We start from the raw sequence: 15,874 nt of genomic DNA, 5'->3' as shown, positions 1-15,874 counted from the left end.
GGTTGGGGGGCTCACCTCAAGCGCCTCAGGACCTGTGGTCCCAGGAAGAGCTCTCCCTGCATTTAAACGTCAGCGAGCTCAGAGCAGTCCACTTAATTTGCCAAGTGTTCCTACCCCAGATTACGGACTAAGTTGTATGAGTGCTCACGGACAACATGACAGCCATGTTTTACATCAACAGACAGGAAATAGTGTGTTCGTCTACTCTGTATCAAGAGGCCATTCACCTGTGGGACGTCTGGGAGCCTGGCAGATCACCTCTTTCACCAGGTCTTTCTCTTCTCACCACAAGTAATCCCTTCACTCAGAGGAGACCAGATCCATCTTCCAGAGGTGGGGAATCTCCTCTGTAGACCTGTTCGCAACCAAACAGAACAGGAAATGCCATCAGTTTTGCTAACTGCACAGTCACAGCCCTGGCTCTCTCTCAGATGCCTTCCTACTTGCATGGACAGAATTCCTGTTCTGTGTGTTTTCTCGCATTCTTCTAGCGCACAAGGTCCTTCTGAAAGTCAAGCGAGACAAAGCAAGGGTCATCCTTATAGCCCCAGCATGGCTGTGACAACACTGCTTTGGCACGCTGCTGGATCTGTCAGTAGCACCCCTGCTGCCACTCTCAACCTTCCTGGACTTGATCTCGCAAGATCACACATTTATTCCATTTGAACCTCAGGACCCTCTACCTGACCACATTGAAGCTCCATGGTTGAACCCGGCAGAGCAGGCCCCTTCAGAACAAGTCCATCAGGTCTTGCTAGGTAGTAGGAAACTGTCTATTAGAGTGACTTATCTAGCCAAGTGGAAGCATTTCTCGGTGTGGTCTTCCCAACGAGGATTCTCACCAATTCAGTCACCCTTCCAATTCGTGCTAGAATACTTGCTCCATCTGAAATAACAGGGCCTAGCCGTTTCATCTCTCAAGGTGCATCTGCTGGCTATCTCAGCCCTCCAGTGGATGGTAGGTTTGTCTTCTCACACGAAATGTCCATCTGCTTCCTCATTAAATTAAGAGACTTTACCCTCAAATTTGCAAACCTGTCCCACCATGGGACCTAAACCTAGTCCTCATAAGACTCACAAGGCCCCACTTTGAGCTGCTGACGTTGTGCTCTCAGTCGTATCTCTCCTGGAAGATTGCTTTCCTGGTAGCAATTACCTTGGCCAGGAGGGTCTCAGAAATCAGGGTCCTTACATTGGAACCCCCATATACAATGTTCCATATAACGACATGGTTCAACTGCGCCCCCACCCAGCATTCCTCCCAAAGATGGTCTTGCAGTTTCATAATAATCAGGCTATTTTCTGGGCAGTTTTCTTCCTGAAATCGCACAAGAATTCAGAGGAACTGTCTCTCCATACACTGGATGTTAGACACTCCCTGGCCTTCTACATTGAGAGGACCAAGCCGTTCCATAAATCCATGCTCCTCTTTGTGGCAGTAGCAGATGAAGGGCCTACTGCTTTTAGCCCAGAGAATTTCATCCTGGATCACTTCCTGCATTTGTATGTGCTATGAGCAGGCAGGCGTCCCAACTCCTGCCATCTTGACTACTCATTCAAGAAGAGCTCAGGCTTCATTAGCGGCGTTTCTGGCCAAGGTCCCAATCCAAGACATCTGCAGAGCAGCGACCTGCTCATTGTTAAATACCTTCTCCTCCCAGTACACTATCACCCAGCAGGCAAGAGATTATGTCAAGTTTGGTAGAGTAGTGTTACAATCCACATGTCCATGAACGCTGAGCCCTCCTCCTCGGGTACCCCTAGGGAGTCACATACCGTGGAACGGACATGAGCAAGCACTCAAAGAAGAAAAGAGTTGCTAACCTTTCCATAACTGTTGTTCTTCGAGATGTGTTGCTCATGTCCATTCCATGAGCCACCCTCCTGCCTCTTTGTCAGAGTTAGCTGGCAAAAAGGAATGGAGAGGATGTGGGGCCATCAGGCTCCTTATACTGGTGCCTGAGTGCAGGGCACCAGAGGTCGCTAGAGCTGGTCTGACGGATATCACTGAGGCGGAAATCTCTGGCGACGGTGCACACTGCACACGCACACCTAACGTGGAATGGACATGAGCAAGACCTCTCAAAGAGCAACAGTTTTGGAAAGGTTAGTAACTTTTTTATTAGAAGCACTGGGAGAAAATGCTTGTGGTGGCAAGGGGCTCCTTATATGTTTATTTTCAACAGTTTCAGGCTTTTACACCAAAATCAATTGCAAATACCTGCAGTGGAGAGGGGTTTGCAATATTTCTAAGGGCTATATTTGAGTGAAATGTGCTAATGGTGACATTTTTGCAGTCCAGAATTTCACTCAGTTTTCACTTATAATGCCCTTGAATTTGGAATATGTAGTAGTTTAAGTGCTGTTTTCATGGAGAAGCCCCACTTTAAGTTAAAAACAAAGAGGGTGTTCAGCTATTAGAAGTTCACTATCTGGTTAAATTATCCCCAAATTGTAGGATTGTGCTAATGTATTAGAACTAGAAAGTAAAATTGACTACAAACTGACTAGTTCCATTGGTGCCTACAGTAACTTCACTTCAGTGGGAATAGTATCAGGCCCTAATCTGTTTTGATTGTCCAAGACACAAGAGTGCATACATTTTTTAAAGCAAAAACTGTGAAAAGAAATTTTAAAATTCTTTTGTATTCATATTATACTGGTAGACTTTTCAAAAGCACTCAGTGTTGGGCAAACTCTACTCCCATTGAAGTCAGTGGGAGTTTTACCTGTGACAATGCGGATAAATTTACACTGCATTTTGGAGCAAGTGGCAGTGAGCCTCCAATCCCAGGTCGACAGACTTGCGCTAGGAGGGCTGGTGAGTGCTCTAAAAATAGCTGTATACCTAGTGCTTTGAAGTTGTGGCTTGAGTTGGAGATCCAGTTTTGTCAGTTTGTAAAGTTTTCTTAGTAGCAGGGAAGGACATTTTATTTTTCTTTAAATATATGATTTCTTCCTGTATCAGTATTTCTTTAATTACAGCAATTAATCTTCAACCACATAGAAAATAAACTGTCAGCTCAGATTTCAAAACTTTATCAATTTGTTTTAATAGTGACAGAAAATGTCCTAGCCCTGGTCACACTGGCTCAAAATCTTCAGCTCATAATCGATCATCTGGGAAATCTGTGTCAGAGACGACAAAGCAGGAAGATGCAGAAAATAAATCTCCTTGCAAAGAGCTTCTATTATGTGATGCCAAAGACAAGAAATCCTCTAGGTATGTGTCTTTCAACTACCTTTGAAATATGGATTGTTTGGAGACTACATGTGAAATGCAACTTGTTACATAAATACAGTACAATGATTTATTAGTGAAATTCCCAGGAAGGCGTGGGGAGACACGAGGAAGCCATGCAGTTGTCTCTAAATTAAATACTAGAATAATAGTGTGTCATAATGTATATAGCTAGTGAATAATGCAAAGCATAGGGAAAAATGAGGGGATACATATATTCCTGAACAGGGAAATTATTGACTCTATAGAGGTAAGGAATTTCCCTGCATTCTCCTTAAAAATAAATCACATTTTTAAATGAAAAGTGCTTATTTAGCTAACTGAGGTTTTGTATTAATTGTTTGGGCTGAAAGGAGCAAGGTGTGTTTAAGCTAGTTTTTAAAACAATCTAAATTTTAAAACAAATTTAAAGCTAGTTTTTAAAAGTAGACACTTTGACTAGTGTTATAGAAAAGTTATTGTCAATATATGTGAAATTAAAATGTATACATTTCAGTGACTTCAGTGGGGCTTCATATGGGTAAAGCAATCTACTCAAGTTAAACTCATTGCAAATTTGAAGCCTTATTTTGGTGGCTATAAGCCTACACTAGAATGAGACAGCCTTCCTTAATTCTATGCATCTTCATGTTATCTCAAACATTCATAACACCCATATTATAAGTGGTGATAATAGCAAATTAGTTGAGATACAGTTCTCTGCCTAGGAATGTTAATCAAATAGAGTAGATATCTCAAAGTAATGTTTAGATTATTGAAGTTTACTGCTTAATTAAGAAGCAGTTCAATCCCCTGAAACTTGGATCTACTCAGTGATTTCTTTCTTAATTAAAGTATCTGCAAATCTACTTTTTGATATAGATGTTTACGAATAAAAAAAAGAACATAGCAGTAATTGAAAACTTTGAGTAGACGCAGCCATGCATTCCACTTAGGTGTGTGCGCACCCAGTGTAAATTTGTCTACCAGTACTTGTAGAGGGGCAGCACAAGCACCACGTGGCTGTAGCCTCTCCTCTGGGTATATGAGACGGCGCTGCCCCGAACCTCCCTCAGTTCCCAGGTGGGTGCAAGGATGTTTTGTGCCCTAGGCAAAACTTCCACTTTGTGCCCCGCCCGAGCCCTGTGGCAGTTCTCCGCACCCCCCCCACCCTGAGGCGCCCCCGCCGAGGCAGCTCCGCCCTGAGTCCCCCCCCCCCCATGGCATCTCCCCCCAGCCCAGGGAGCCATGCAGCAGCTCCCCGTCCCAGCTCACCTCTGCTCCGCCTCCTCCCCAAGCACGCCGTCGCCACTCCACTTCTCCCGCCTCCTAGGCTTGCGGCACCAATCAGCTGTTTCGTGCCACAAGCTTGGGAGGGAGAGAAGCAGAGCGGGGCGGCGTGCTCAGGGGAGGAGGTGGAGCAGAGGTGATCTGAGGCGGGGAGCAGATCCCCTTTGTGCCACGCCCCCCTGCCCCAGGTCCCTCCGCCTAAATGCTGACAACGACTGGGGCGGCCCAAGATCCGGCTGCCGCCAAAGGACCCGAAATTCCGCCCCCCAAATGCTAGCACCCTAGGCGACCGCCTAGGTCGCCTAATGGGTTGCACCGGCCCTGTCAGTTCCTTTGCACCAGCCATGGCTGGAATCAGAGTTTTCTGTGTGGTCTTAACCTCACAACCTCTCAACTAGTTTAGTTTTCTCTTGTAAATAGTTAGTAGAACACTGAGTGTTAGATTAGCATTAGTTATGATAATTTAGATTTTCTCGGTGATGCCCTCATAGGGGTTTAAACACTGTTCTTTGTGTGGGGGAGCAATTCCCAACTGTGGTCCCTGCTTTGGTACTGAGGCGATCATCAGGCTGGAGACTGTCGTGGGGTTCTAAGTATGCTTCCACTTCACATTCCAGAGCAGGCACCTCTCTGAAGAAGCAGAGGAGCCATTCCCTGTCGACTGCCGAGGGAAAGGTCGTATAAGACCAATCGAGACCACTCAGGGTCTCAGGGTGACTCTTCCACCTCCCCCAGGAAAACTGTGGACTGGCATGGAGTTAGCTGCGCCGCTGTCCTGAGTAGCTGCTCTATGCCAGTGAGAGAGAACTCTCCTGCTGGCATAATTAAACCACCCCAAACAAGCAGTGGTAGCTATGTTGGTGGGAGAGCATTTCTGTCTGTGGACATAGCTGTCCACACTGGCACTTTTGTTGGTGCAACTTATGTCGGTCAGTGGTGTATTTTTTCATACCCCGACCGGCAAAAGTTTTACTGACAAAAGGGCTAGTGTAGACAAAGCCTTAGTTTCCCAGACCTGAAGAAGAGGTCTGTGTAAGCTCGAAAATGTCTCTCTCTCTCACCAACAGAAGCTGGTCTAATAAAAGGTATTACCTCACCCACCTTGTCTCGCTAATATCCTGGGACCAGCACGGCTACAACACTGCATATTTATGGTACATCCAATAACTATTGGTTCAAGAAACTGACGCATTTCCAGTCTGTGAAATCAGAAAACAAAATTACTTTATGGGGAGAATATTTGTAATGGAAATAGTCAACTTTATTGCAGGTACTAGGCATATAATCTTTAAACTTCCATGCAAAGTTTAGATTACTGGAGTCAATAGAAAGTTAATCCATTTCCTGAAAATAGATACAGTAGATTTTCCATAGAAAGTAATAGAAAAAATGAAGTAATACTTTTATCAGTAATAGTCAAGATTTTTTTATAATCCCAAATATGATTCTTCACAATAAACACTGCTGCCTAAAAGAGTATCTTTAACAATTTCTGTTTAAACTGAAATTGGGTTTGTGAAATACAGGACAAAGCAAAGAAAAATTACCGTAGGGCCTCTTATTTTGATCAATAGTATGCCAACAGAAAATGGAAGAGAATTATATAGTGTGTGTGTGTGTGGACAGCACATTCAAATTCTATTATTGACTCTCTTTTTTAATAAGTGGAAAATATATCATAACTCAAACATCTTGAAACATACAGAGTACAAAAATTGAGATGAAAGATAAGAAAAAAAATGATCCCAGCTATTTTTAGCTAGTAGAATAAAAGGTAAATTAAGTATCTGGTTATACTTCCAGGTCATTAAAGATTTTCCTTTTAAAATGTAGGCAGCAATTACAGTATTGACAATACATAAAGGTGTTTTTAATTTTATAATAAGCAATTATGGCCTGATGCAAGTCTCATAGAAATCAGTGGAGAGACTTTGAGTTCAATGGGAGTTGGATCAAGCCCTTAATGAGCATGATACAGTAACTACAATCGATTGCAAACAAACAAAAGCCCACTCTTAACCTGTTAGAAGGATACAATCATGTACAGGGGTAAAAGATAATTGCCTCAAACAGAATAGTCAAGGCCAAGATCTTCAGAAGTAGGAGTCTAGATTTAGTCTTCTCAATTCATACATAGGTTCCTAAATTAGTGGCCTGATTTTTCAAACGTGCTGAGTCCCCACTGAATGCCACAGGATTATCTTTCAGTTTAATAGAGAAAAGGGGGCCATTGTGCCCTAACTCTGAGTATACAATAGATTTTTATCAAGATACCTGTTAAAGGAATGTGTAAAGCTCAAAATAGTTTATCACAAAGCTGAGGTTTCCAGGCTCTCTGGCATCCTGTTACATATTATATTGTTCTTGTTGTTTTGTTGTTATATTAAATGTTTTCACAACTCTTGGTAGGAATAGATAAGGGTATAAAAATTACACTAGTAACTACTTATTTAAAGTGTTAATTAGCATACTAGATCATAAATTCTCTCTTTTACATGTTTGGTAGGATGACTAACCGTCACTGTTTACAATCTAGCTACAGCTGATTGGCCAGAATCTGTTCATGGAACATATAATTAGGGCTATCAATCACAGTTAACTCAAGCAATTAACCCAAATAAAATTAACTCCATTAAAAAAATGAATCACGATTAATTGCAGTTTTAATCACACTGTTAAACAATAATAGAATACCAATTTAAATTTATTATAAATATTTTTGGATGTTTTTCTGTGTTTTTAAATATATTGATTTCAATTACAACACAGAATACAAAGTGTATAGTACTCACTTAATAGTATTATATTTTATTACAAATATTTGCACTGTAAAAAAGATAAAAGAAACAGTATTTTTCAGTTCACCTCAGACAAGTACTGTAGGGAAATCTTTATCGTGAAAGCACAACTTACAATGGAGATTTTTTTTTTGTTTTTGTTATGTAACTGCACTCAAAACAATGTAAAACTTTAGAGCCTATAAGTCCACACAGTCCTACTTCTTGTTCAGCCAATCGCTAAGACAAACAAGTTTGTTTACATTTACGAGAGATACTTCTGCCCGCTTCTTATTTACAATGTCTCCTGAAAGTGAGAACGGGCATTCTCATGGCACTTTTATAGGTGGCGTTGCAAGGTATTTACATGCCAGACATGCTAAACATTTGTATGTCCCTTCATGTTTCGGCCACCATTCCAGAGGACATGCTTCCATGCTGATGACGCTTGTTTAAAAAAAAAATGTTTTAATGAAATTTGTGACTGAACTCCTTGGGGAGAATTGTATGTTTCCTTCTTCGTTGTTTTACCCTATTCTGCCATATATTTCATGTTATGGCAGTCTCAGGTGATGACCCAGCACATGTTCGATTTAAGAACACTTTCACTGCAGTTTTGACAAAATGCAAAGAAGGCACCAAGATGATATTTCTAAAGATAGCTACAGCACTCAACCCAAGGTTCAAGAACCTGAAGTGCCTTCCCAAATCTGAGAGGGATGAGGTGTGGAACATGCTGTCAGAAGTCTTAAAAGAGCAGCACTCTGATTCAGAAACTACTGAACCCGAACCACCAAAAAAGAAAATCATGGCATCTGACTCAAATGATGAAAATGAACATGGGTCAGTCTGCACTGCTTTGGTTCGTTATCGAGCAGAGCCAGTCATCAGCATGGAAGAATGTTCTTGGGAATGGTGGTAGAAGCATGAAGGGGCATACAAATGATGAGCATATCTGGCATGTAAATACCTTGCAACGCCAGTTACAATAGTGCCATGCCAATACCCATTCTCACTTTCAGGTGACGTTGTAAATAAGAAGCGGAAAGAATTATCTCGTTTGTCTTAGTGATTGGCTGAACAAGAAGTAGGACTGAGTGGACTTGCAGGCTCTGAAGTTTTACATTGTTTTGTTTTTGAGTGCATTTATGTAACCAAAAAAAAATCTCCATTTGTAAGTTGCACTTTCACAATAAAGAGATGATGCACTACAGTACTTGTCTGAGGTGAATTGAAATATACTATTTCTTTCATCTTTTTTACAGTGCAAATATTTGTAATAAAAAATAACACTATAAAGTGAGCACTGTACACTTTGTATTCTGTGTTTGTAATTGAAATCAATATATTTGAAAATGTGGAAAACATGCAAAAATATTTAAATGGTATTCTATTGTTTAACAATGCGATTAAAGCTGATTAATCATGATTATTTTTTTAATTTCTTGATTAATTGTTGTTATTTTTTAATTGTTTGACAGCCCTACATATAATTTTTTTTAAATATAGGACGGGGGAGGGAGGAATGCTATGTTATGTTGGATTCCTTATCTCTCTCTCTTTTTATTTCACATGAAGAAAGAATATTTACACAATATTATTAAATGAGTAGATAGGGATATTAAAATCGCCATGCTTGAACAGACCAATTTGGCCATCTAATTCAATATTCCACTTTCAAGAGTAGTTTAAACTTGATGTTTCAGGCAAAATAGAAACTCCCCTCTCCTCCCCCAATATAATTATGGTCAGAAATTAACCAAAAGTCTGTAGAATTTCCTTCTCTACATAGATTCTATGGACATTTTAGGAGAATCTTTGTAAAAAGAAAATTGGAGCATGTAGAATTAAATTCAGTCAGAGCCTATGAAAACATGAATAAAGTAACACATTTATTTTATAGTTAATTTATTTTAAATAAATAAAATTGACTGTTATTTCACCTAGATCAGTCTATTTTTTCCCAAAATTCTTCCCATAAGATTTTTCATACCTATTTCCAGATCTTGCACCTAAGATCACGGTAGTGCCCTCAGATTTTCCCAGGCTGTTTCCATTAGAGATTTTCAGACTTTCTCTCTTTCCCTTCCTCCTAGACATCCATATTTTTTTAAATGTTCGTTAGAACATTCAGTTATTTGCACCTTTAAAATCTGCAACTTTTTCGCCTTGGGACAACCTTTCAGATTTCTGCAATATGCATTCCTCCAACGTCCTTCAATCAGTTGTTTTTTTCATGTGCATTTTTATTAAGTTGATGCTGAAATATATATATTTTACTGGCATCATGCAATTTTTAGAGAAAATAATTCCCATGCGCGCGCGCTCTCTCTCTCTCTCTCTATATATGTATATATATAAACACACTCAAGTGAATTTACGTAGCAAATGAATTTAAGTAGTAAGAACAAGACAAAAAAAAGAGGGGCAGAACAGAAAATAGCTCCATGTTCAATCCTGAAATGACCTGTGCTAATATGTAGGCATAGTTCTCAGACATGATTTTAATCATATAATTCTAGCAAAGCAGACCATGTTTCTTCAAAGGGACAAAACTGTGACTTTACACAGAGACTCTCTCAAGATAGATCAGTCGGCTTGTTGTAGTGAAGAGCAAGTTCAACTTGTTCTTTTGCCTTCCATTTTTCTAGGATGTTATTTTTTGTGAATTAATGAAGTTGTGACTACATTGGATAAATCCCTTCTCTCTTCATTTTATCAAGGAAATCAAATTAAACTGTGTAATAACCTGTTGCCAGACACTTTGAACTATCTGGCAGTTCCACAGCATGTGTCTCGGTGAACCATTCAGCTCATCACAGTTTTTATGATAATTTGCATTTGGCCATCTATCCACACCTTTTCTGTAATCCAGCATATCCAAAGCAGGATCTATTCTACAACCCAGCATCTCCCACGATTCTGATAGGAATGGGTTTATTCCCTTCCTGTCTGCAGTTTCTGGAGGCTGTGCAAAGCTGCAACATAGTCTGTGCTAGACACACTCCCCTTTCCTACTTCCTACCAAATCTTCTGCCTCGGTGGCAGTAGTCAAGTGGTGGTTTGTGCCGCTCCTGTCTTTTTCTGTTTGTAATTTGTAGGTATTTGGGGGGCAGTTAAGGTGTTTTTATTTATATTCAAGCCTCCTTTCCTCCTCCTGGTCCTGGATCTGAACAGCACAATGGTCACAGGTCCTGGAGCCTCTGTTGCAGTTGCTGTCCTCACCTTGCTTCCCCACCAAGCTCCTCTGCTCCCCTTTCAGGCATGACAGACCAGCTGTACAAGCACTGGGCAAACTCCAAAAGGTGCACTGCATGTTAGCCAGCTTTCTCAAGGCTGGCAGAAGGTAAAATATGCCCAGCCGGTACCCAGCCAGCCAATCCTATCTGTCCTAAGACACACGGCTCTAAGTCAGACAGGCATGTTGGGGCCGCTGTCACCCCAAGTAGCCTTGACTCCACTGCAGAAAAACCTGACCAGGAGAGACCGAGCAGAACAGGGAGAGGCTCTGAGAAGTAGGAGGACTTTATCCAGCAGAGCCAGGGGATAAGTCCTGGGGTAACGAGATCTCAGAGCTAAGACCCTTTCTGGGCTATGGGTCCCCCCACAAGTCCTAAAGTGGGTCCTAGCATCCCTGGGGAGAGCAGCAGGGCTCCTACATGGCTCCCCTTCTTTGCACCATGAATTAGGGGGTTTTCATGATACTCTGAGGTAAGTCCTGCAAAACCCAGAGACTCTGGGTCTCAAAAAGGCAAAAGCAAATGTGTCCTTCACAAGGGAGTGAGTACTGTTGTTAAATTAATCTTAATAAACTAGTGGGGTGAAAATTAGGGGTTTGTCCCCCTTCTCCTTTGCCTTCTCCCCCAAGGGACTGATTGCTGGGATTTATCTTCTTCAGAGTCTCCTTCACAGTGCTCTGTACCACACTTATCCTCTCTCACCCCCTGACTCTGCAGTATGTCTGGGCATGCAGAGACTCCTGTGCCGCCCTGCCTTAAGCTGCAAGCTAAGAGAAATTGTGCCTGTCTGGCTTTCAGCCCAAGAACCCTCACTCCACCAGGGAAAGGGACTAAGCTTTGAGGCAGCAACAGAGTGGGAATTGTGCCTTCTGATTATGAGCCATAAACCCTTGCTCTGCCAGGGAAGGGAGCTCAGACTCTGAAAGGCAGGAAAGGGTCTCCCTGTTTACCCCTCCCCTGCTCCACAGACTGACTCTATATTAGAGCCTGGAGCACTTCAGCTAGCCTGTGGCAGACCAGAGGCACGTGTGGATTCCACTCCCCACAAAGTTGCACCTTCATGGGATTACAGAGAGGTAAGTGAGAATTCCCTTCCCATGTTCAAAATTATCCTGATTTCTTGAGTAAAGCTCCAGGTGGTACTAGGTTGCTCCTACAGCACTTACTTGGGTGCTAGCCAGCCTGGCGGAGTAAGCAGGCAGCCTTTCAGGCTCCCAGGGACAGCTGACAAGCTGTTTTCACAACTGAGGTATGTGTTTCAGTAACTCTCCTCTCTGGTGTGGTCCCCAGACCAGGATCAACAATGTACTGCCTCCCCCCATAAACAGCCAGGGGATGAAGTAGCACACATGCAAAAAAACCTGTCAAACTTTTCTAAGACAGGATGTCAGTCATTGGCATGCAAGGAACTTGTTAATATTAGTGAAGCATCTTTCTTGTCAAGCATTATGATAATATGTTTTCCCATTGTTGCCTCCTTTGAGGGCATCATAAGATCCAAACAAGGACACCTGATTAAACCAAAAGTTAAACTAAGATATTTGTTTATATATGTAAAAAAAAAAAAATATTGGGGAGCCTACGGTTGGTGCAGCGGTAGCTCCACCAGTCACAGCTTCAGAAGGGGACTTCCTTCCAAAACACCCCAAAGACCACAAGAGTGGCACACTCTGCAGCCTCAGCTATAACTGTTCAGACCAAAGGGGTTTTTTTTATATTTAGTAAGGAAAGCCTTTTTTGTAGTAAACAAGCGGCTCATCTTCTAGGACTATGATCCTTTTTTGGAGTAAGACATCTCTGGTCCTATCTTGGTCAAACTCTTGATGTGATTTGTGACAAGCAATGGATTCTAACTTGGTGGCTACAAGGATGTTATGTTACGCCAATGAATAGTCATCACTCATCCTAATTGGATATCTTGTGCTTCCAAACTTACAGGTGAGGAACTGTTGGGAGAAACATTAGAGAAATTAGTAGCTGATGCTGCAGAGAAGCCTCAACTTTGGGGTCAAAGCCAGCACAGCAATCCATTGGTTGCTACCAACACCAGTGGTATCCAGAAAGAGATTGTGACCCTGTCGGGTTGGGGAGAATCTGGAGCAGAAGCTTCCAAGGAAACCTAAATGAATTTTCCTCCAAACCAACAAAATCCTCAGCATGACAAAGATTCTTCCTTTTGATCCACCCTCCCCACCCAGAGACTTAAGTAGGTGCAGGAAAGCAGAGCTTACAGGACTCTGGATAGCCCCTCCCCCCCTCCTCAAGCACATGGCTTTGCAATGACACCAGGAAAAGCTTCCTAGTTCTCTTGGTAAACAGAGTTGGAGCGGAGAAAGACAGTAGACAGATTATAGAAGATCTAGGATCTGATATTCATGCTGGACAAATGCATGAGGCCATTCATAGCTCAGTGTCTCTAGCTACTGGATCTGCTGGTCTCGCACATATGGGTCTCCCCATAGATGAAGTCACATGCCAAGTGTCTCCAGGCCTTTCTTCTGAGAGTATGGGACCATTCCTCTGTATGCATGCAAATCTAGGGACTGGATTACCTAAAATGATGGACAGTCCCAGGGACCGTCCAGAGGGGTCTTCCCATATGCCTTCCAGGCCTGCAGGTTCTCAGTAGATGCCAGTTTGGGAAGGAGGGGCACTTCTGGGACCAAGAACAATGTAGGATATCTGAAGCTCCGGGAAGAGGAACCACAGTTGCCAAACAAGCTCTATTGAGATTTTAGAGTTACCTAGAGGGCAACCATGTCTTGGTTTGTCAGCCAGACAACATGACCACGGTTGCATGCATTCACAACCAAGGGTGAACAAGAAGTGATGGAGACCATGGAATGGGAAGACAAGACTCTCCCTTAACTAAAGACAATACATGTAAAAGGGGAGCAGAACCAAAAGCAGATACAAAGTCAACTACTCCGAGTGAGACTTAAGCCAGGAAGTCTTCACTCTGATTTTGCAGACATGTGGTCTCTCCTCAGTCAACCTGTTTGCCAATTGCAAGAATGAACAACAGCCACAATTCTTCACTTGAAAAGCAGACCTCAAGTCAATGGAGTCAGATGCTGTGTTTACAGATGGAAGCAAAACCTGCTATACACATTTCTTGCCCTTCTCTCTCCTAGGAATGGTGATCCAAAAGATAAGTTGAGAAGAAGCAAGAGTAATAGTGTTAAGTCTATACTGACCATCCTGGTTCTCCAATCTGATAGAATTGAAAGCTGAAACACCGTTTCATCTTCCATTGAGACCTGACATCTTTTTTCCACAGTCCATTCCTCCATCCAGACCCAGGTAGTCGTCAGCCTGGCTATTGAAAAGGAAGCATTAGGCTGAGTGGAGCTGTCTTCCAAAGTGATCGGGACTCTGCTCTTACCCAAGAGTTTCCACACTAAAAACTACTCCTCTGTGTGGACCAAGCTCAGTTCATGGTGCCAAGAGTGCAGTGAAGATCGAAGGGACACTGGGATTCCAGCCACTTCAGACTTAATTCAGGAAAGTGTGAATAAGGGCCTTCAAGCCACCACCATGGCACACCTGGTATCAGCCCTAAGTAGTGTACTACTCACAGGACCCTCAGGCTCCTTGGCGAAACCCTCAGATTTCTCAAAGCAATCAGATTGTCTATACCAATAGTCAGACCGATCTTTCCAAAGTGGGACCTACCACTGGTGTTGAAAGCCTGTAATAAGCCTTTGAATCTCTGACTTCCTTCAGTCTGCCCAGGATCCATGGCAACCTTATGGACTGGAAAAGCATTCACTTCCACCACAGAGGTCTGCAGGGCAGCCATGTAGGCATCGATTAACACCTCTATCAGACACTATGAAGTGGACTTTCTGTCTCTGCAGAGGTCTCCTTTAGCAGGAAGGTACTGCAGTTGATGGTCCACACATAGTCTTGCCATTATGAGCAATTACAAAAGGGTAGGTCTTTCCTATTTCTTATGTTCATTTTTCTATCCTTCCCTATTCCTGTTCATTGATCACTACTTCTCATACATGTCAGAATTGTGGGAGATGCTAGGCTACTGAATGGAAAATTTATATATTCTTTCTGCTAGCAGCATCTCTCACAATTCCAGCCACCTTGGATGGCTTCAGAGCCAAGGATCAGCATTTTATTTGGATGGTTACCATATAGGCAGTGGCCTACTGTTCATAGTTGGCACTGAAGTTATTGTTACTAATAATTTTGTAAGAGTTTGTTTTACAGCTTTGGAATGAATTGTCTGGCAGCAGGCAGGATGGGGTGGGCATGGCTGCACAAGCTGTACTGCAGCTTTGAACAACCTCTGGAAACTACAGACAGGAGGGGAATAGCCCATATGTATCCGAACTGTGGAGTTTTTTGTTTCAGCACTCAATTTTTTAAAATGTTTTTAAAACATGATTGTTTTCATAAGTGTAAGCTTGTAATGGTGCATTTACTTAATAATACTTTTGCATGTTATTATGCATTCATATGGCCAGTAATTGTGAGTGTCAAGTAATTGCAAATAGCTAGTAATTCTGTTTAATGTGCATTCAAGTACATATGCAGATATGTGTTCAATTTTGCAGTTGAGCCCCTGTGGATTTAATTATGTTTGACTCAATCCTTGTCCGTATAGAATTTTCTCTATTATCTCTTCATGGCTTCATGTTCCAGGTAGTCCTTTTTTTCACTGAGGTATTTTTTGAGGAATTCTATCCACAAATTTATATAAGAAGGGTTCTCTACTTAGTCCTCAGATACAGACTCAATACTATTTTCAACTGGTACTCAGAATGCTGACTTCCATTTCCTTCTGTTACAATCCTGGGTATCCTGTGTACAAACAATTACTTATACTAGAAAATTTCGGTTTACAAAGTATTTTCTGAATGTCAATGTGTGGGGAAACTGCAGTGTTCATATGGAATGATGAAGAGATTAAAACTGAAGATAGATAAATGTGTTGGCAGGATTGGACCCAAAAGCATATTTTAGGAAATTGGGCAATTATAATTTTAAGGTAGATTTACAGCACTTTCACAGCTGCAAGGGAAACCTAACATAATAAGTACTCAGCTATGGAAATATTTACAAGTAAGAAATATGAACACTCAAATTTGAGGATTAAATAGAGCCAATTTGCAAAATAAGTCTGAGATTCTTTAATTGTAATGCATTTAACCAAACTGGATAAAGCCCACTATATGGATATTTCTACTAAAATGGCTTTCTGATAAATAGTTAAAATTCGGCATGTACTTTGTCACTATGCAGTTCCAGTGTTAACAACCACTGAGATAAATAGGGAAGTCGTGTGTTTCTCAGAGCTTTCATTTCGTGTGTGCAGTCCGTGTACTGCAGCA

General features: G+C 41.9%; 1 protein-coding gene across 10 annotated transcripts in view; it reads left to right on the top strand.

The window, feature by feature from the left end:
• Positions 1-15,874, top strand: part of L3MBTL3 (L3MBTL histone methyl-lysine binding protein 3) — a 153,367-nt gene that overhangs the window by 123,671 nt on the left and 13,822 nt on the right. For all 10 annotated transcript variants that reach the window (XM_039531841.1, XM_039531836.1, XM_039531842.1 and 7 more), the window contains one exon: positions 3,059-3,223. In XM_039531841.1, coding sequence (XP_039387775.1) covers positions 3,059-3,223 — 165 coding nt within the window. The remainder of the gene's footprint in view (positions 1-3,058; positions 3,224-15,874) is intronic.

This window comes from Mauremys reevesii, linkage group 3, assembly GCF_016161935.1.
Source record: "Mauremys reevesii isolate NIE-2019 linkage group 3, ASM1616193v1, whole genome shotgun sequence".
NCBI lineage: Eukaryota > Metazoa > Chordata > Testudines > Geoemydidae > Mauremys > Mauremys reevesii.
The sequence above is the reverse complement of the archived record's forward strand: the minus strand, read 5'-3'. Positions and strand labels throughout refer to the sequence as shown.